General features: G+C 41.7%; 1 protein-coding gene across 1 annotated transcript; it reads right to left on the minus strand.

Moving 5' to 3' along the window:
* Positions 1-4,838: 4,838 nt before the first annotated feature.
* On the minus strand, positions 4,839-22,262 carry lrp11 (low density lipoprotein receptor-related protein 11). The gene is made up of 9 exons (XM_088325096.1): positions 21,618-22,262; positions 19,162-19,319; positions 15,446-15,587; positions 13,383-13,508; positions 13,109-13,306; positions 9,490-9,657; positions 9,350-9,406; positions 6,721-6,810; positions 4,839-6,641 (listed from the first exon to the last, which is right to left on the minus strand). The coding sequence occupies exons 1-9, from the start codon at positions 22,117-22,119 to the stop codon at positions 6,487-6,489; spliced, it is 1,596 nt and encodes a 531-aa protein (XP_088181222.1). The 5' UTR covers positions 22,120-22,262; the 3' UTR covers positions 4,839-6,486.
* Positions 22,263-22,531: the final 269 nt, after the last annotated feature.

The following is a 22,531-nucleotide window of genomic DNA, read 5'->3' on the forward strand; positions in this document are numbered from 1 at the left end:
TGCAGTCCTTCGAGACATTTTTGTGATTAAGGGCCATATAAATAAATGTGACTTGACTTGACTTGGCGACAGTAGAGGATGTAGTTACATTATGCAACCATTAGATGGTGCCGCGCTAAAGGGAATGTCAACAAAACAGTCAGATAGGTCAGTCAAACTTTATTAATAGATAACAAACAAGCTTTCCACAACTCCATTCACTCCCAAAATGAATAAACAGCTGTTTTATTATTTTAAAGGTAAAGCATTTTCGTGACACATCTTTAACATCTTTGAACAACAGCAAGGCATAACATTTTACTTTTCCTCCATTTAGTCAACACGCAAAAAAAACGTCTGATACTGTTATGGTAAATTAAACGTTAGTGCAATCGCAATATAGTGACACTCGTAATGTGCAAAAACAACAAGTGCAAAACAATAACAATAAAGCAATAGCATAATAACTGTAAAATGTAAAACGTAAACACACACCAAGTAGGACCACCTCTGAATTCTTTAATGTTAATGCTGTTGCCTTCATTCGAACAGTTATTGTACTGACACTTCTACTTGCTGCTCTTTGTTCAACAACCCACTGTTCAAGTGTGTCCTCTAACTGTGGCCATCTCGCTTTATTGCCACGGAAACTTTGTTTAGTCTTCCTTACTTGGCGCAGCTTATCCTCATGCTTCCTCCACTTCCGCATCATCGATTCATTGATGTTGAACTCTCTCGCTGCTGCTCTATTTTCGTGTTCTACTGCGTGACTGATCGCCTTGAGTTTAAACTCTGCGTTGTAAGCGTGTCTCTTAATAGGAGCCATTTCAGGGTCTTTACAAAAACGCACAAATAAAAGAAAATCATTGTTTAATATTTCCCAGTATGCACAGCGCACTTCTTCCTCTACGCGAAAAATGGAGTCGGTCGCTGCTTCTCTTAATTGCGAGACCTTGCAATTCAATATTGATCCATATATAAGGCGCACCGGATTATAAGGCGCATAGTAATCTTTAAAAAAAAAAAAAAACAGATTTTATGTGCGCCTTATAGTGCGGAAAATACGGTAAATGGATTTTACCTTACCAGTCGCTGTCGTCTTCTGTGGACGTCAATGCCAACCTCACCAGTGAACCCCTTTTTTCTTAGAATGTATCCAACAGTGATTAGCTTCTCCAAGCATCTAGGACAGGGGTCGGGAACCTTTTTGACTCAAAGAGCCATAAAAGCAAAAAATATTAATTTTATTTTGGGAAAGAGCCACACCATATATTATGAGACAAATTTACAAAATTGCTAAACCCGCACCCCAGACAAAAGCTTAGTCTTCAGCACATTTATTTTTGATGATTTGATAAAAATTATGAAAAGAGAATAATGCCAGAGCCCCTGTCCCAAAATCAACAAACATACCACTTTAAACTTGTCTCTTTCTTGCAATGACTCAAGATCGGTTAAACTCCTTTTGACCCTTTTTTATCATACATATTGGTTTCAAAACCAGATGCAAGCATTTATTTTGTAAAAACGTCACAACATTCTGAGAATAGGGAGCCTTATGTGCTTACTTTTGGCGAGAGATGGGAAGGAGTGCTTGTACTTTTTGCATAGCTCCACCCATCCCTCCCACTCACCCAATCAAATGACTAAGTTCTCTTCCGGTGTTTTGGCGTATTTACAGTTCTGTGGATTCATCATAAGGTATCAGAACACTGAACACAGATTACATAGTGAACTTTTATATAAAGGATTCTTTAACGTTGTACAGCTAAAACGAGTTTTTTTTCCCCATTTTTTGTGTGACACCTTGACTGTAAATTGTAGTGAAAAATGTGCCATATATATACTGCGAAGTAATCATTCGTCAGTAGGTTTCGGTTTAGCTTTACGTGTAACTTACTAGGATAGGCGAAACAACTTTTGGACAAGATGGAGAAATTTTGCATGCAATCAAATCTGTCTCTGAGCCACAGATATTCGTAGAAAGAGCCATATATGGCTCGCGAGCCATAGGTTCCCGACCCCTGATCTAGGATCTTCTGCTTCACCTCCATTGAGAGCTCCTTTAAATGCATGATATGTGGTCACAAGAACAGCTTCCAAATGCCAAATCACACCCTCGCAATCACTTTTGGTCCCTCATGTGTGGTCTCCTCTCTTGGTTTCTTCATTTTCTTCATGCTGAGTTTTTCCTTGCCCTCATGTTGGTTTTAGATCAGGGGATGGTGTAATAATAGTCTGTAGTTTGCAGTAATCTGTGGTCTGCGCAACCCTTTCAGACTACTTGTAATTAAGGGCGTCACAAATAAAAATGACTGAGGTTTTTGAGTTTTTCCCTGCCCTCATGTAGTTTTTAGATCAGGGATGGTGTAATAAGTCTGTAGTTTGCAATAGTCTGTGATCTGTGCAGATCTTTGAGACTCTTTCTGATTAAGGGCTTTACAAAAAGACATGACTTGACTTGACTGAGGTTTTTGAGTTTTTCCTTGCCCTCATGTTGGTTTTACATCAAGGGATGGTGTCATAATAGTCTGTAGTTTGCAATAGTCTGTGGTCTGTGCAGCCCTTTGAGACTCCTTGTGATTAAGGGCGTCACAAATGAACACGACTTGACTTGACTGAGGTTTTTGGATTTTACCTTGCCCTCATGTAGGTTTTAGATCAGGGAATGGTGTAATAATAGTCTGTGGTCTGTGCTGCCCTTAGAGACCTCTTCTGATTCAGGGCGTCACAAATAAACATGACTTGACTGAGGTTTTGAGTTTTTCCTTGCCCTCATGTAGGTTTTAGATCAAGGGATGGAGTAATAAGTCTGTAGTTTGCAATAGTCTGTGGTCTGTAATAGTCTACGGTCTGTGAAGCCCTTTGAGACTTCTTGGGATTAAAGGCGATACAAAAAAAACATGACTTGACTTGACTGAGGTTTTTGAGTTTTTCCTTGCCCTCATGTTGGTTATAGATCAGGGGATGGTGTAATAATAGTCTGTAGTTTGCAATCGTCTGTGGTCTGTAATAGTCTGTGGTCTGTGAAGCCTTTTGAGACTTCTTGGGATTAAAGGCTATCCAAAAAAACATGACTTGACTTGACTGAGGTATTTGAGTTTTTCCTTGCCCTCATGTTGTTTATAGATCAGGGGATAGTGTAATAATAGTCTGTAGTTTGCAATAGTTTGTTTTTTGTTGCGGCCTTCTGGGACTTCTCATTATAAAGGGCTATACAATTAAACATGACTTGACTTGTAAAAGGGGTACAGGTATAAAGAGTGTAAAGGGCTATAATCCCTAAACCACTATTCTGATTTTGATGTGAAAGGTCTCCAATTCCAGCTTAGATCATGCACTTCAAGCCCATATTAATTATTGCATTTAGGAATGTGTTCATGCGAACAACTAAACTAACGAAACTCGGGTCACTATCCAAATATTTTCGGGCTTAGCTGTTTTTTTTAACCAAACACAACGATGTTTCATGCCTAAAATGACCACCAAAGAAACAGTAAGGTAAATCTAAGGAAACATCTTGTTTTGATCCCCAAAGCGCATGCTAACAAGAGTCAAATTTGTATTTTTATTGCTGATGTGATTTGGTTCTAAAATAGCCACAAGAGGGCTGCTGATCTTGCCACCCTATCAAACAGTCCGTCTGTGAACCTCGTTTAACAGTAGGCAAGCCTTTTTTTGACCCTGACTCCCACCTGTTTTTTTGCTATCGTCTTACCTCCGCTTCGACCCGTTTTTGATCCACATCTACTCTCCCATCCCGGCTTTCGTCCTCTTTTGTCCCCGACCACGTCTACTCTCCTCTCCTGGCTTACAACTCGACCACGTCCTTGCTCTCCTGTCCCGGCTACTGACCCGTTTTTCTGTTCTCGACACCGCCATCGTTCGCCACGGAAGTTCCACTTCCGCGCCCAGTGATCACCGGATCATGGGCGCAACCCTTTCCCTTTCTTCCAATAAAACTGAGAGAAACGCAACGTAAGTGGGTGCTGTCTCCGTTCTGGTCCTGACAAACAGTTAATTACGCTACATTGATTATTTAAAAGGTTAATACTCAACCTGATATCATTGTGAAAGAACTCATTGAACATCCTTGAAAATACTTTTCAATGATTTCAAAAATCTCATGTTTGTCACTGTCAACAAAAATAGAAGGAATATGACAGTAAGTTCAGAATAATATTTTTTAATGTAATAAACTTGAATTTTGAATAACATTCAGCAGTATAAATGAATACACGAGCTCTATATGCCATGAAGCTTTGCGGACACGTTTACTACACGATTATTACTATGGCTTAGTTAACCGATTCACGCATACGTAGTGTATTTACATATCTAACCATGGGTAAGCTTCACATATTGCATTGAGAGCATTAGTATGGCACAGTACATTTTTGTGTGTATTTCTCCCAAAGGAAATGTTATAAACAAATGAGAAAGAATGAAACTACTGTCAATTCCGGACAACAAACTGCTACCTTTTGGCTACCCTTTGGCTACATGTTTCTTTTTTTTTTCAAATCATTTTTCTTTGCAAATGAGTACATGTTTTTGCAAACATTATTCAAATACATAAAAGGAGCAAAGCTGGAGGTTTGACAGTAATTTATTCAATATTTAAAATATAAGAAAAAGTCCTCAATTTACACATCCGAACTGAACAGAAGTGGTTAAGTTATTTATCAGAATTGCGACACCTTTCTTTCTTATCATCGGCGTCAATGTCAGGTCATGACATTTCCTTTAATCCTCAAGGAACAATAACGAGCTAATGCAATTTGCTCATTACCGTGGTCACAACCAATGTCAACAATTCGAAAGGTCCGTGTTGCAATCTGGACTTATTCTCTACCTGCAAATATAGGGCTCACATTTTACTCTATGCAGCCCTAATTCGCAATTTCTTTCGCCGGAGTAGCAAATATGCACTCGCCTTTTGTAATCGCCACCTTGAATGGTCACATGATCTGAAAACATGTAATGGAAAAAGCCTCAACGCCAAATTCCCCACGCGTTTGGAACCGGGCTTAAAATGTAAGAAAAGGATGTGAAATAGATCCCTTTGATGGCCATTTAAGCCTGTGACTTAAAAGCCGGTGCGGCTTGTACAAGATAAAATTGAGTTTTGTTTTTAAATTTGAGATTATGGTTTTTAATCAGTTGCAGTTTGTAGTCCAGAATTTAAGGATATGATTTTTTTTGTTTGGATTGAGCAAAATGGGATGTTGCCAACGTCACACAACAATACTATAAATTCCAGACTACAGAGTGCACCTGAGTATAAGCCTCATGCTCAAATTTAAGGAAGATCCTATATTTTTGTACAAGCCGCACCAGATTTCAACAGCCATAAATATTAACTCGTTCCTGTCCATTTCTTCTATTTAAAAAAAAAAATCAGCAGGGAAATGTCTAGTACACAAAAGTAACAAATTGTGCCTCAATTAAGACTCTTTGCGGACTCTGTCTGCAGCTGTCAATCCTAATTGGCAATAGAATACACGCAGGTTTGCTACAAAAACATTCTGAAAACTCAATGTTGTCACGGTTGCCATGGCGCCCAATTGGCCCCGCCTGTGTGGCGCCAGCTGCAGCTTGTTGACAGATTGGCTCCCTGTCAATATTTAAACTCTGTCCTGTCAGTCCCCTTTTGTCGGTCCGTCTGCAAATCTCTGTTTTTACACGGCAAGCCCTTTTTCGCCCGTTTTTTTGCTCCTGTTCGTCTCCTGCAACGATCTGTTTTTGATCTCGTCCACTTCTGTTCTCCCGTCCCGAATAACGATCCGTTTTTGATCTTGACCACGTCTACTCTCTTCTCCTGGCTTTCAACTTGTTTCCGATCCCGACCACGTATTTGCTCTTATATCTCGGCTACTGACCCGTTTTTTTCCCTTCCCGACACCGCCAACGCTCAGAACGACCTGCTTTCCGCGTCCAGCAATCGCCGCATCGTGAGCGCAACCCTTTGTCTTCCCTCAATAAAACTTGTGGTAGCGTTACGCGAGTGGGTCCTGTTTCCCTTCTGGTCCTGACAAATATACTGTACTGACTAACATTTAGAAGCCTGTACAATCACAAAAGCCTGTTCACGTAATCTTTTTCTGTAGTCGTAGCAATACTTGGTCTCTTCTCAACACTGTCATGTGCGCAAGGGATAGGAGAGCTTAGGATCAGTTATATGACCCTACTCGTGGACAGGCTTTTGTGATTGTACGATTAAGATAGACGGTTATGGACAGGGTGCACAAAGGAGTGTCTTAATACAGCACAAATGAAGTGGTCGCATTCACTGGTCCGCACCAGTTCTTAGCCAGCTCCTAGGGACAGTCTGAGACGACCTGCTAGGGACGTCTACAGAAAAAGTTGCGGCTTTTAGTCCGGAATTTACAGTAATTACAGACTATGAAGAAAAATAAGTGCAAATTGAAACAGTCCAGTCTCTGGCTCTTGTTGCTGCATCCTCTCCTTATCCAGGTTGAAATGCCCGAGAAATTCCGTGCGAGACTACAGGTACATGCCGTTGATGAGGTAGTCCGACTCCTCGGTGGTGAGAGGTCGTGCTTTTTTCAACTTTTGCCGGACAAGCCTCAGGCGGCAAGTGATCATGAGCAGCAGCAGGGCGGTGATGATCAGACCCAGCGCCAGAGGGAGGATAGCACCTAACCAAGGGGAAAAAGGCAGAGGATGGGAGTTAAGTATGAAACCCACAGACAAAAACAAGACTGACCAGGTTCTGACCTGACTCGGGGGCCGGATGGCCTCCCTTTACTGGAAAGTGTTTGGACTGTGAGATGCCACTCTCTTGATTCTGATAGACTCTGGGAGCAGCTTTAAAACAGTACAATCACAAATTAGATTCATTATTCTCTTCCACCAACAAACATAATTTTTTTAAAAGTATCCGGTCCCTGGCAAAAAACTTGATTTACATTAATTCTTTTCCTGGGAAATAGGGATAAGATAATGATCTCCATTTTTTTCCTTTGAAAAAATCTTAAAAAACTAAGTATGCTCCTTGAAGAGACAGTGTGTAATAGTTATGTAGTGTTTGCGAATGCAACGGCTCTATGGGTCTTTGAAGTAAACGACGGGAGCTGACTCCTCGCTTTTTTTTTTTGAGAATTTAGCATTTATTTTACACAAGATGACCCTCACCTATAAGGGGCTGAGACAAGTGTCCACCATTTTACTGCTACGGGTACCCAAAAATCTCAAAAAGGCTGTGCAAAATAATGAGAAGTAAAATGGTGCGTGGAGTCTCCGTAGTTTGTATTCTTCGTGTTGCTTTGTAGCATTTGTTTTCAGTTGCACTACATTATTGTCATGACTACCGATGCGATGCACCTGTGCCAGCTCCTTTAGCGCCAACTGCCTCGGACGTGGATTGGCTCCCTGTCACTATTCAAACCCACTCCTTTCTGTCACCTGTTGTCAGTCCGTCTGCGAACCTCAGTTAACTCTAGGCAAGCTTTTTCGACCCTGACTCACTCCTGTTTTTTTCTCCCGTCTGTTCCCCGGCTTTGACCCGTTTTTTAATCTTGACCTCGTCTACTCTCTTCTCCGGGCTTTCGACTTGTTGCTGATCCTGACCACGTTTTTTTGCTCTCCTGTCCCGGCTACTGACCCGTTTTTTCCGTTGCCATCGCTCGCCACGGAAGTGCCACTTCCGCGTTCAGAGCGACCTGCTTCCTGTGACCAGCGATCACCGGATCATGGGTGCAATCCTTTCCTTACTTCCCAATAAAACTGAGAGAAACGTAACGCAAGTGGGTCCTTTCTCCGTTCTGGTCTTGACAATTATACTGAAAATTCTAATGGTCAAATAATAAACACTGACCCTTTAAAGTAGCTCAGTGCAGAAAAAGTGAAACGTTTAATAAGTTAAAAGTTCACTGGTAAAAATATTAAATTTGTAACATCTTTATAGTAGTATAATCAATTCCTCAAAATATTGATTGATTTTGTGTATAATGTTACATTATTATTAGTAATACACAGATTAAATCAACATAACACATCCAAAGAGCCATTTGGGAGTCTATAGAGCTGACTCTTTTTAGTAAGCTGAGCCAAAAGAGCCAGTACTCTATTGTGTAATACAGTATTTGACCATCATAAATGTTCATAATTAATACGTATTCCTTGCACAAATACACATGTTATAATGTCCTGTTTAGGTGTGGCATGCAACCCGTAGGAGGATAATAGGACAACGCCACCATCATATGCACCATCATATTTTGCAAATTCAGCACAATCTGGATCTATATTTATAAACAATGAGGTGAATAAACATGTAGGTGATGATGGTGAAAATAAAACAAAAGTTAAATAACTGGGGATACAATCACATAGATATACATATTAATACAAACACAAAACAGACATGGACTGCACATCTCATAGTTAGGGTAGACAAGCTGGAGCTTGATGCTGGAGGCTTAAGCTTCCATGCCTTGTCTTTTTAATGCACGGAACAGGACATTTAGCAATAGGTGATTATGCTGCCTGGGGGTGGACCGCCTATAGCAGCAGAACCAACTCACACCACAAAACAAACAGTTTTCACCATGAACACTCGTGAGAATTATTGTTATTATAATAGATACTCTTATTCTATTATGCTGAAAATGTATGGAAACAGCAATGATGATGTGAGGATAGTGATGGTGATGATAATGATGATGATGATAAAGTGACTGTGCAGAACCAATGTAAATATGTACTGTATATTCATGAGGTGTTTGTTACATGTAGACACACGAGAGATTTAGCTGTAAAACAGAATTATTAAGGAGGTCTGGGGTAGGATTACATAAGCATATGCTTCTTCCTATTTCTTTTCACACATTGTTTTTTTTGTGTATTTTTTGACTTGTTGTTTTGTTTCAATCATGTTTGAAATGAAGTTTCAAGCATTCATACAAACTAATGCCCGGTGCAGTTAATCACGAGAGAAGAAGGAATGCAATGGAAAAGCCAAGCCACCAGAGAGCAGTGTAGGCGTCATTTTTGAGGAGACATGGCAACATTTACAAGCATTTACGAGCACTTTACCCCTAATCCAATCACTTTTCAGTCAGATTAAAATTCAAGCATTTTTAAGGATTTCAAGCACCTGTACAAACCCTGGTCATAGTGTTTTTGCCCAGCTTTTCACATTGTTATTGGGTTTTTAGGGTAACATAACAGCATGGTATATAGTAGTTCTATATTTGGTTATTATTATTCAAATGAATATTATTTTTATTTGAGAGAATGAAGTTTTTCTCACCACTAGCAGGCGCTAAATAACACACGCTGTCCCTTCGAGCACCGAGCCCATTATGCATTTAGTTTCTGCCAAATATCGGAGCGAATCCCTTACCTATTTCTGTCTGCTTGGTGATAGGAGGGGCCACAGTTGCTGGTTTAAAATCTGGACCTGCGCAGAATTAAAAACAATAACAATAAATGACTCTAGTCAAGCATGGTAACTAATATCATAAAACTAAAGCCACTTCTTACTTTTTGTGATGCATTCACTGACGCAGTCCGATTCCTGGAGAAAGTTGTTGTGGTTGCCCTGGCAACCACCGTACAGGAAGTGTTTACATTCTCCCGCTTGGTGATCGTAGAACCAGCGCGCAAAAGTGCCCTTGCAAGGTCCTACCACCGGGGGGCTGGTACAGGGATCTAAACGCGTACGATGCGATGACAAATGTTGAATATTATTCATAAACATAACATTTAAATTGTTTACCTTCAAAGTCCGATTAATCTTTAGATACGAGAGTTGCTTCCCTCGTGCGTTTATCGATATCTTTCAGGACGACTTTCTATTATCTTCGTTTTCTAACATTCGTCTTTGGTACCGTGAATAAAAATAGTGTGGAAATGAGTCAAAATTGAACACCTTCTCACACGTCAGTAAAGAAAAAAGTATTTGAACACCCTGCTAGTTTGCTATTTCTCCCACTTAGAAATCATGGAGGGGTCTGAAATTTTCATCGTAGGTGCATGTCCACCGTGAAAGAGCTAAACTAAAAAGAAAAATCCAAAAATCACAATGCATGATTTTTTAACTATTTATTTCTGTGTTATAGCTGAAAAATAACTTTAACACCCCTGTTTTAGGGCTTGACGATCTGGCCTAAATATGGATAACGTTATAGATTTGAAAAAGGACACCCTTTTCGAAATGTTCCAAAAAGAATGACTGATTTTAAAGCAGCTTCAATGCAGATTTAGCACTCGTAGCTTGTTAAAAAAAACAATATTCAGTGAAGAAAATAAGTATTCTTTGGTATCACTCCCACTTAGAAATCATTGAGAGGTGTGTAATTCTTATCGTAGGTGCATGTCCACTGTGAAAGAGATAAACTAAAAAGAAAAATTCAGAAATCACAATGCATGATTTTTTTTTAACTATTCATTTGTGTTAAATAGCTGCAAAAAACTATTTGAACAACTGAGAAAATGAATGTTACCATTTGGTACAGTAGCCTTTGTTAGCAATTACAGAGGTCAAACGTTTCCTAGAGTCTTTCACCAGGTTTGCACACACTGCAGAAGGGATCTTGGCCCACTCATCCACACAGATCTTCTCTAGATCAGTCAGGTTTCCGGGCTGTCGCTGAGAAACACGGAGTTTGAGCTCCCTCCAAAGATTTTCGATTGGTTTCAGGTCTGGAGACTGACTGTGCCATGCTAGAACCTTGATATGCTTCTTACAGAGCCACTCGTTGTTTTTTACTGGCTGTCTGCTTCGAGTCGTTGTCATGTTGGAAGACGTCTTAGTGTATTACCTACAGTAACCTCTGAAACGGTGGTCCCAGCTCTTCTCAGGTCATTGCCCAACTCCTTCCTCACCTTTCTTAGAATCATTGAGACCCCACCAGGTGATATCTTGCATGGGGCTCCACTCCGATTGAGATTGACCGTCATGTTTAGCTTCTTCCATCTTCTAAAGATTGCTCCAACAGTGGACCTTTTTTCACCAAGCTGCTTGACAATTGCTCCTCTGTCCTTTCCAGCTTTGTGGAGGAGTACAATTTTGTCTCTGGTGTCTTTGGACAGCTCTTTGGTCTTCGCCATGTTACAAGTTCAAGTCTTACTCATTGTATGGGGTGGACAGGTGGAGCTAAGGACCTCAAACAGGTGCATCTGATTCAGGATGATACATGGAGTGCAGGCGGATTTCTAATGAGCGGACTAACAGGTCTTTCAGGGTCAGAATTCTAGATGATACACAGGTGTTCAAATACTTATTTGCAGCTGTATCACACAAATCAATTGTTAAAAAAATCATGCATTTGGGATTTCTGGATTTTTTTAGTTTATCTCTCTCACAGTGGTCATGCACCTATGATGTAAATTTCAGAAATGGCAAAATAACAGGGTGTTCAAAAACTTATTTTCTTCATTGTATACCACTGGTGGTCTAGTGGTTAGGATTCGTTAAACACAAATAAATACAGTACTTAAAATGAGCACAGTTATCCTTCCTACTCTACAATTTTATCTGCCAATGAATCGAGAATACTTTTAAAAACACTTTGTTTTTAGATAGTAAATAAAAACAAACTATAAAGGTGCTCCGAAGAAATAATCTTTTTCAGGTTGATCTCAGCCTAAAATAGGGATCGGATGGCAGCCAGGACAGAGCCGCTTTGTCCTAGTCCAGGCAATTCTGCAGGGACAGGACTATTTTCCCACAGAATGGGGAATAGAAGAATTGAGAATGCGCCAGAATTTCAGTGATGGGTGCCAAGACTCAATGGATACCGACAGTGTTTCCATCTGCTTTAGTTTGTGGAAACACAATACGTACAATTTACACTGTGACGAAATTAGCAACAACGTAAGGAAGGCTTCAGAATTGGTTCTAGACGGATAAGTTATTCGGCTAGTTTCTGTTTGTAATATAGGACAACTAGCTGTCTATTGGAAATTACATCACAGTTCCTCAGACTAATGACCAATCATGGATCTAATAGGGTAGTTAAGCCTTTTTGGGTTTCCAGCAAGGGTTTCCAACTAGGGTTTGGGTCTGAAATTAGGGTTTTATAGCCTTAGTCTGTGGCAATAGTCTGTGGTCTCGGCAGCCCTCTGAGACTAAGGGCTGTACAAATAAACATGACTTGACTTGACCTTGTTAGGGTTTCCAGCAAGGGTTTCCAACCAGAGTTTGGGTTGGTACTAGGGTTTTAAAGCATTTTGGTTTCCAGCTAAGGGTTCAGCTTGATTTTTGGGTTTTAAAGCCTCTCCGGGTGTGCAACTATAGGTTTCCAACTAGGGTTTGGCCTTGATATTAGGTTGTCAAAGCCTTTCTAGGGTTTTGAGCTAGTGTTTGGGCTTGTTATTAGGGTGTTAAAGCCTTGTTAAGGTTCCAAGGCTCGGGTTTTCAACTAGGGTTTTGGCTTGATATCAGGGGTTTAAAGCCTTTCTAGAGTTTTTAGCTCGCGTTTGGGCTTGTTAAGCGTCGTTGGGGTTTTCAGCTGGTGTTTTCAACCAGTTTTGATTGATACTAGGGTTTTAAAGCCTTCGTTTAGATTTAGCTAGGGTTTCAGACTATGGTTTGGGTTATTAGGGTTTTAAACATGTGCAAGTAAGGGATTCTAACTAAGGTTTGTCCTTGATATCAAAATGTTCAAGCTTTGTTAGGGTTTCCAGCTAGGGTTTCCAATCAGGGTTTGGCCTTCAAACTATGGTTTTAAAGCCTTTCTTGGGTTTTCAGCTACGGTCCTTAACTAGGGTTTGGACTTAATAACAGGGCTTTAAAGTATTTCAAGGGTTTCCAGTTAGTGTTTGGGCTTGATAGTCGGGGTTTAAAGCATTTCTAAGGTGTCCAACGATTCTTAACTATGGTTTGGCCTTGATATTAGGGTGTTAAAGCCTTTTTGGGGTTTCCATGTAGGATTTTCAACCAAGGGTTGGGCTTGATACTAGGGTTTAAAAGCCTTTCTAGGGTTTCCAGCTAGCATTTGGGCTTGATATTGAGGTTTTAAAGCCTTTCTATGGTGTCCAGCTAGGGGTTTTTAACTAGGATTTGGTCATGATAGTAGCGTTTTAAAGCCCTTTTTAGAGTTTCAACCTGGGGTTTTAAACTAGAGTGAGTCATGATTGATGAAAGAATGGCAATGACCTTGATTGTTTGAATCCGAGTGCTGACTGGGTGAAGGGGTGGACCCGGTCTTCTTTTTTGAGGCCCGACTGTTGCCGCCAGTCTCCCCGGACCCAAGATGTTTCACAAAACCGTCCTCAGAATCTTGGGTGTGTGCCAGTGAAAGCTGAGGGCTAGGCAGACCTGCAGCGTGGGTAATCGACTTCCTGCCGGTGTCAACTAGACGGCGAGGGTTTCGAAAAGTGAGCGTGAATTTCTTCAAATTCTTTGATAGGTAGTTTGAGTTTTTCCTTACAGTTTGGACAGAAGTCTTCATCCGACCTATCGGGGCAATGCTGCTTCCCATCACAGGCAAAGGTGATGTCAATGCAGCAGCCATCATCACATTTGAACTGGTAGTTAGAACAGTGGCCAGTACAAACTGCCAAGAAAACACACATTTTATAAAACAATCTTGAACCCTGGATAAATAACAACTGCATTTTTGAAAAATCTTATTTTACAGACAATTAGCCACAACCTGACGCTAACTTTTGGTGCAGAAAAATAGCATTTGTTTTCAGCGTACAAGACAGGGGTCTTATAATCTCCATGCAATATTGAATACGTGAATAATATAATAGTGCATTCTACAAATTCTCAGAGGCCAAATCCTCATTTATTTTAAATAAAATGAGCCTAACCTGAAGGTAGCTGGCATAATTGTCTGCCATCTTGTTGCTACGAGTACCCAAAAAGGCTATGCAAAAAATTACAAAGTCGATGGTGTGTTTAGGTCACTTTGTATTCTTTCATTGCTTTTTAGTACTTGTTTTTGGTTGCACTTTAGGGCGGCAGTAGCTCAGGAGGCAGAGCGATCATTTTAGGATTAAGGGATCCCAGTTCGAATCCCGGCTTGTCCGTGTTACTTGGCGAAGTGTCCTTGGGTAAGACACTGAACCCCCAATACCCCCAATAAGCAGGTTAGTGCCTTACATGGCTGCACAGATCACAGCCGCTATTGGGAAATGTGAAGCACAATGTGAAGCGCTTTGGGAAGTCATTGACTTGAAAAGCGCTATAGAAATGCAGATCATTTCATTTCATTTCACTACACTGCACAGCGACAAATAATACACACTGCCCCTTTAATTCATTTATTAAATACTTTTGTTGTCAAGATTACTGATATGAGTCACCTGTGCCGGCTCCTTTGGCGCCAACTGCCTTGGATTCTGATTGGTGCTCTGTCCCTATTTAAACCCACTCCTATCTGTCCCCTGTTGTCAGTCCGTCTGCGAACCTCAGTTTACACTAGGCAAGCCTTTTTTGACTCCCACCTGTTTTTTGCTCCCGTCTGTTCCCCGGGTTCGACCCGGTTTTTGATCCTCACCACGTCTACTCTCCTCTCCTGGCTTACGATTCGTTTCCGACCACGTTTTTTCTTCTCCTGTCCCGGCTACTGACCCGTTTTTCCGCTACCGACACCGCCATCGCTCGCCATGGAAGTCCCACTTCCGCGTTCAGAGCGACCTGCTTCCGGCGCCCAGCGAACTCCGGATCGTGGCCGCAGCCCTTCCTCTTTCCTTTAATAAAACTTGAAATAAACGTTACGTGTTTGGGTCTACCCTTTGTGCTGGTCCTGACATTTAGTATATATATATATATATATATATATATATATATATATATATATATATATATATATATATATATATATATATATATATATATATATATATATATATATAGGAGAGAAAGGACAAGAAGAACCCGATTCCAGGCTCAAAGCGATGTTGCTCTCATGCACTTCTTGTACAAATTTTAACGTAGTACCCATGTTTTTTTTTATTGATGTTGACTATGTTTTGTGTACTGTTACCCAATGCTAAATCTATTGTACCCTGGTCATCATGGTAGGGGGATTATCACTTGTGATGCCCCTTCTCAAGGTTTCTTATTTTCCTCATGCTCACGCCATCCCGCACCCTCAGATCATTTTCCTCCCTCCATCTCCCTATACCCCCTGCCCGCCTCAACTCCATGGGGAGCAGAGCTTTCAGCCGCTCTGCCCCCCCAGCTCTGGAACTCATTGCTGCCTGACCTCCGTAATTCCGCCACCCTGTCCACTTTCAAATCCTGACTCAAAACTCAACTCTTCAGACTCATCTTTTCTTGGACATCTGCCTCACACACCGCCCCTTTTAACTATAATGTGTTCTATTGGCTGTTCGTGAAACATGGCATATTTACAGCACAATGGATGGCAACTATCGGCATAGAAAAACATGCTGCTAGCGTAACTTGTGAAACAATGTACCCTGCAGTCTGGAGAATGCATAAACTGATGTAAATACAACATGGAGAAGTTATTATTACCTTCTGCTTGATGATTTGGCGCCAACACTGTCACCGACACATTATCTGACGTCTTTTGTCCGGATGTGTCAGTGACGGTCATCTGGAAAGTGTAGACACCTTCCTGCAGACCTGTGACCTTCAGCAGACCGGGATGAGACGCCTGCAGCAGACATACGTTATTCAAAAGGACACAGTGTATTATATAGCGCCTCCTAGTGGTAAAAATGGTTAATTCGGTTAAAAAACACACAATATTAATTTCAATAATAATGCATGTGTCAAGAACCGGAGCAGGATCAGGACCCAAACGTGTGATGTTCTCACACAAGCCTTTTATTTTACGGGAAATGGGGAGTCATCCACGCTAGGCAGCGGTCTGGCGTGGAAAGACAGGAAGCCAGAGATCGATGAGATCGATTCCAATTGCCCGAGTTGATATGGGACAGATGGGGTCGATACCGGACAGGACGGGACTGAGAGGATTGATAATGAAACAGGATATCGAAATAAACAGGACAAACTAGACGGGAACGAAAACTGGAGAGAATAATGAACAGGACATAAATAGACGGGAACGAAACAGGAAACCGATATTTAGCAACAATCCCGGACCGGAAATACCAATAGGAAAACAGGACCGAGTCACAAACCTGCGGGGCAGAGGTTCGTTGACGGACTGAAAAAGGAAAAATGAGATCACTGAGCTTAAAAAGATGGAAAGCCAATCTGTCAATGAGCCGCAGCTGGCGCCACATGGACGGGGCCAATTAAGTGCCATGGCAACCGTGACAGCATGAACTATCACATAAACGTTTATTTTTGTAAATACTCCCAAGGTCCAAAAACTATTTTTTTAATGTAACATGAGGCTCGCCTAGTAGGAGCTGACATGATTGTCCGCTATCTTGCTGCAAGCGGTACCAAAAACTTGCTAAAGGCTAGGCAAGTGTTCTAGCTATATTAAGTTTATTATTTAATCATCACAGCATTACTTCAATAATAAAAATACTCATTTAGGTGTTATAAATGCACTTATGTTCATCCACATATTTGAAGGAAGTATTGATTTGCGCTATCCTTTCGTATCAGTACTTTCCCAGTAATGGTCTTCCGATGAGTCAGCCCTTTATCTTATCATACAAACTTGAAAATACAGCTGTGACCAGTTTTCACAAAGGGCTTTCGAATAAGATGTGAGTTTCTTTCTTTGCCCGTTGAAGTTTCATGTTCCCCTTTCCTATTTGAACTATGGTTAACAAATTTCCCAACGACTGGTCCTGAGTGCACTCTGATTTTGTCTTTATGTTAAAACTTTGTAATAAATGTCCTCAACTGCATTGTTTCTCTCCAGCTCTATTTTTTTTCAAAGTCCGAATACTCTGGTCCATGAAAAGAAGACGCGGCGAGACATAGGAATTCACCTTTTGCCTTCACAAGACAATGAGAAATGGTGAGTTCAGGTCATTTTAAGTCTTTGTATTTTGTATTCTCCTAGTTCTTTTAAACAATCGTTTTCGGTTGCACTACACCATACCAGTGGTCAAATAATACACACTGTCCCTTTAATGCACAGGTGTCAAACAGGCGGCCCGCGGGCCAGATCAGGCCCGCTACGGGATTGAATCTGGCCCGCGAGACAACACTCAGAGAAGCGCAAGAGAAAAACAAGCTGCAGGTTGAAATATGTCAACTTGATGTTGCCAAAGCCAGGTGCCTCTCACAAAGACACTGTCATTATATTTATTTATCTCTCTCTCTCTCTCTCTCTCTTTCTCTCTCTGTGTCTCTCTGTGTCTCTGAGTCTCTCTTTTTCTCTTCCTTTGTTGCTCTTTGTCTCTTTCTCTCTCTGTGTATTTTTAACTTCTTTTGCTCGAACTTCCTTCTGTCCTTTTCTCTCTTTTCTCTTCTTACCCTTCGCGCTTTCTTTTCTCTCTTCTCTCCCTCTGTCTTTCTATTTCTCTTTGGATTTCTTTCTTCCTTTCCCTTTCTTTTCCCCCTCTCTCATGACGTTTTATCTCTTTTGTTTCTCCCTCTCTCTCCCTCTCTCTCTTTTTCTTTCTTTGTCCTGCCCTCTCTCCTTTTTCCTCCCCCTTGATCTTATTTCTTTATCTCTCTTTTTCTTTCTCTTTAATATACTAGCCCGGCCCCCGACAGAATGTTTGTTCTATCGTGTGGCCCCCGAGTTAAAATGAGTTTGACACCCCTGCTTTAGGCCAATACGTCAAACCTATTATCTCTAAGGACTACATGGTTGGCATAGTAGACTATCTCTAATGTAAAACGGATTCTATCATTGGTTCAACAAGAGAAAAAGGTGTACAATGGAAAACAATATAGACTGAATAATGGCCTCCTGGCCACAAGCCTTGGGTTGGCGGAAGTAAACACGGATGTAACCTGACACCGACTCTGCCTCATCAACCTGCAAACGCAGGCATCTCGTGTTGTTTCGAAGTCGTATTCAAATTGCACTGTTGTCACCAGCGTTACCAAGGAACATCCTTCTTGTAATGCGATTATTTTTCTCCGTAGCACGCAATTAATAACATTTTGTAACTTTGTCGTTCCTACATGGTGCGTTACTGCGGCATCCGACTAAGGATTTAATGCCGATCATGTATTACAATGCCTCCTGCTGTTGAACACTCCTGGATCAGTCACACAACCCCCTATCTGCCAGCTAAAACTGACATCTCAAACAGAGTATGAGAACGCTGAATTTCCCGTCATGGAGATATTCTCCCTACTGTATATACTTGCGTCAAAGCCGAACTTACAACCCCCAAAAAAATCACACACTTAAATAAGGGGGTCAGCTTATATGTGCATGTTTGATTGTGTGTCACCAATAGCGAACAGTAAGCAGCAGGTGGGGAAGGGGGCGTGGCATATACAGAAATAACAAACCAACTGAAAATCAATGAGGCAAACGTGAGCTCTGTTACGGTTGCCATGGCACCCAATTAGCCCCGCTCATGGGGCGTGCAAGCTGCAGCTTGTTGACCGATTGACTCCCTGTCAGTATTTAAGCTGTCCCGCAGTCCCCTTTTGTCGGTCCGTCTGCAAATCTCTGTTTTTACACGTCAAGCCCTTTTTTTTCGCATGCCCTGTTTTTTGCTCCTGTTACGACCTGTTTTGATCTCGACCACGTCAGTTCTCCCGTCCCGAATAACAATCTGTTTTTGATCTCGACTACGTCTACTCTCCTCTCCTGGCTTTTGACTTGTTTCCGCTCCCGATCACGTTTTTAGCTGGGTTAAATTTTAAATGAAGTAACAAGAAACTGTAACGTAGCATGGCAGCACAGTGGTTAGCATGTGTGCGCCACAGTTCAGAGGTCATGAGGTCAAACCTCCACGTCTGGAGTTTGCATGTTCTCCCCGTGCGGGTTTTCTCCGGGCACTCCGGTTTCACATTCCAAAAACATCCATGTCAGGTTAATTGGCCAGTCCCAATTGTCCCTAGGTGTGAATGAGCGAGTGAGTAAATGTCCCTAGGTGTGAATTAGCGAGTGAGTTGTCCGTCTGTGTGTGCCCTTCGACTGGCCGGCAACACGTTCAGGGCGTCCCCTGCCCACAGCCCTAAGATAACTGAGCTGGGCTCCAGCACCCCCGCGACCCTACTGAGGATAAGCGGTGCAGACAATGGATGGATGGATAGATGGATAGTAACTGTAACTTATTGCTATTTTTCAGTAATACGCCAAACACCGGCTATTACAAGGGACGGCTCACCTTCATGGTGACGCCGGCGTCCCCGCTGACGAGTGTCCAATCATAGTGACTGATCCCATGGTCGTCCACACTGTCGCGGCCGTCCAACACAGCCCAGTCGGTGGGCAGTTGGATGAAGACGTCTTGTCCCGCGTCGCAGCGAGGCGGCTCGTCAGTATCTGAGGCGCAAAACAAAGTCGGTTAATCATGTTAGATGAATTCATGTTTTCATTTTGTATATTATTTACAGTGTGTCAGTGTTTTCATGTTCCTGCACTCCGGTTCCCATGTCTCTGTAGGATCCCTCTATCTCCCTTGAATGTTTCCTGAACTTATCTTTGTTGGTCACTCACTTCCTGGTTCAATTTTCCTTCCCACAAACAAGGCGACTTGTCGTGATTTCCCTCCTATCACGACTCTCCCTTGTGCCCATTAACACACTCTGTCACCTTGGCTCTGTGCTAGTTGTTTGCCTTACTTTTCATGTCCCAAAGCCCTCTTTCACAGCATATTGGTTAATCCGGATCACGAGTACGGCCCTACGGACTTTTGGACTGTCGCTTCTGCCAATTGAGTTTACGGGACCATTGATCCCTCGCTTGTATCTTGGATCACGATTGTTGTCTCGCTACCTGACTTCCTGTGTTGCGAACCTTTTCTGAATACAGACCTGTTTCTACACTAATCTGTTTTTTTGCAACGTGCTACTGCACCACCCTGAGTGGGTCCTTGACATTTGTTCAAAATTGCCTTAGAACAGGGCTTGGGAACATTTTCGACCAACAGAGCCATAATAGCAAAATATTTTGATTTTTTGGGGGGAGGGGAGAGAGCCATACCATATATACACCAGGTTGTACTTGCCCAAGACACACCACAGGAAATGGTGCCCCCACCACCCTTGTGGTTAAGGGAAGAGACACATACATATTTTTGCATTATAATATTTATTTAATTGTATTTTTGTAGAGTTTCTGGAAAAGTATTTACAAAGTAGTATTTTTGTGGTATTCCTTTAGTATTTTTTAATATTACTTAAGTCATATTTTTGTAGTATTTCAGATGCAATATTTCTGTAGTAGTATTTTTGTAATTTAGTATTACTGCAGTATTAGCTTCGTATTTTTCCCATTCTAAATGAAAGCAAAGTAATGTATTAGTCAAGCCAAGTCATGTTTATTTGTGTAGCCCTTAATCACAACGAGTCTCAAAGGGCTTCACAGAATATTGAAAACGTCAGACCATTAATACGCCTGATCTAAAACATACATCAGGGCAAGGAAAAACTCAAAAACATCAACATGAGGAAAATCAAAAAACCTTGAAAAGGGACCGCACATGAAGTAAACCCCCTTCCAGGGTGACCAGGTTGCAAGGTCCCTGTTTGTAATCACAACATGTTACATTTAGTTTTTTAGTGTTTCTGTTGTAAGATTTTTGTTGTAGTGTAGTTACAAAGGGACACGTTATTACTTCATTTACGATTGTATCTATTTCCTTTAGAGCTTCACCATTTCTGTTTGGCAGACCGGGTTAAAAAGCTTGTAAAAAGGCTGTATTTTAAAAACATTTTAATACAGTTCACCTATTTATTTTATTTTTTTTGCCGATTCTATAAATTATTATTTCGCATCAGTGACGTTTACACCACAGCCCTTTTACATACCTGTCGCGCTCCAGGGCTCCATGCCCTTAAAAAATGTCGTATTTTCCCTTACAAAATAATCTTACACCATTTTTTTTCAAACGTGTTTATTTATATAGTTTAGCATGTTATATTGTACATGCGTTTCGTTATATCGTATATATTGTTAATCAACATTTTGTTGTGAGTTGCTCGACATGAATGAGGTTTATTATAATAAAGTTCAAAAATGAAGTCGCTTGGACGTTCACTGTAGAAGGTAAACAATACATGCAAATATATCCAAGTAAAATAATACATTTTCTTATTCAAATTATGAATTCATTTTCTGCATTAAGTTATTGTCAGTAATATACTGATTAGAGGGATAACCACGTGTCTTTTTTCATTTTCTCCTTTTATACTTCCTTTTTTTCTTAACTTCGTAATATAATGCATCAAAGCAAGTGAGCCCTTTGAGAGCCGGCTCTCTTTAATGAGTTGAGCCGAAAAAGCCGGTTCTCTAAAAAGAGACGGACTCCCTTTCACTACACAACTACGACATGAAATCCGAGGCGGCAGACGCATGTGCACAGTAGCATCAAATCGCTCGTTTCTTTTGCAATGAAAAAAAAATCGTCACCGAGATGGAGACTACCGCGGCGAACTCGTTTGACTTGATTGATTTGCCGTTTCGTGATAGTCGGTGTTTACCGGATTGTACCCATAATTGACAAATTTGCGTTTTTCTGTACAGATTTTTTTTGTACGTCGCACACGTCTTAAAATGCATAACAAACGTACTTTGTACGGCAATTACGTACAGGTTGACAGCTATGGAACCGGTTCCCACCTTGAATGTCATCCGGCGGGCCGTGCGAGGAGTTGTTAAGCGGCCGCCGGTAGGATGCGAATCCCGGCTGCGGGGCGAAGTAGCAGACACCGCGGCCCTTGTAAGTGCAATTGAAGAGGTAGCAATTGAGGCTTTCCCCGGCCAGCTTCGGTTCCTCCTGGACCACCGCGACGGTGCAGTGAGGTTGAGCGCAGCAGGCGTGCACGCAATCCCGCCAGGTGTCCACCTTCTCCGGGGCCATGAGGAAGGCGGCCCCCCGCTCGATGGAGGCCCGGGCCCGGATGATGCTACCCTGGGTGGAGAGGAAATCGCTGACGCAGGAATCGGCCACTGCATTCGGCTTGAAGGTCTGGTCTTGCTGGAGCTGCTTGCGGAACTCTTCCAGAAGCTCCTCCACTCCTGTGATTTGGGATTTGAGGTCCGAAATGGCCGATGTGCGAGCGAGGCTGGGCGGGGGGAAGCAAAGAAGAAGCGCAAGGAGTTGGAGATGCACCCCAATCATGTTTTTTGAAAATTATTCCGTAAGAGAACGCCTGGCTTTGGCTGGGATTTGTGTCCCAGACGGTTTTTGGTTTTGGTCAAAAAAAAAACCCCGCATCCACCCTGCCGACTACATCCAGCTCTGTCGGATCCTGAAGCCTTGGGTTTCGTTCGCGGACAAAACGGCTCTACAAGCAGGCTCCTCCATTAATAAGGAGCCGGCTCCATTCGAAAGCTGACACTCTTTATTTATCCTTCTCTCTTTGTCTCTCCCTGACTATCACTTTCCCATTTTCTCTTTTTATTTCTCTCTCTCGTTCTACCTCTCTCTCTATATATTTTTTTCCTCTCTCTATCACTCATAATTTTGTCTATCTCCTTATCTTTATCTCCCGTTTCTCTCTCTCACTGAAATGTATTCTCTCTGTCTGTCT

This window comes from Urocampus carinirostris, chromosome 20 (genome assembly GCF_059441175.1).
Source record: "Urocampus carinirostris isolate Australia breed hairy pipefish chromosome 20, RoL_Ucar_1.0, whole genome shotgun sequence".
Lineage (NCBI taxonomy): Eukaryota > Metazoa > Chordata > Actinopteri > Syngnathiformes > Syngnathidae > Urocampus > Urocampus carinirostris.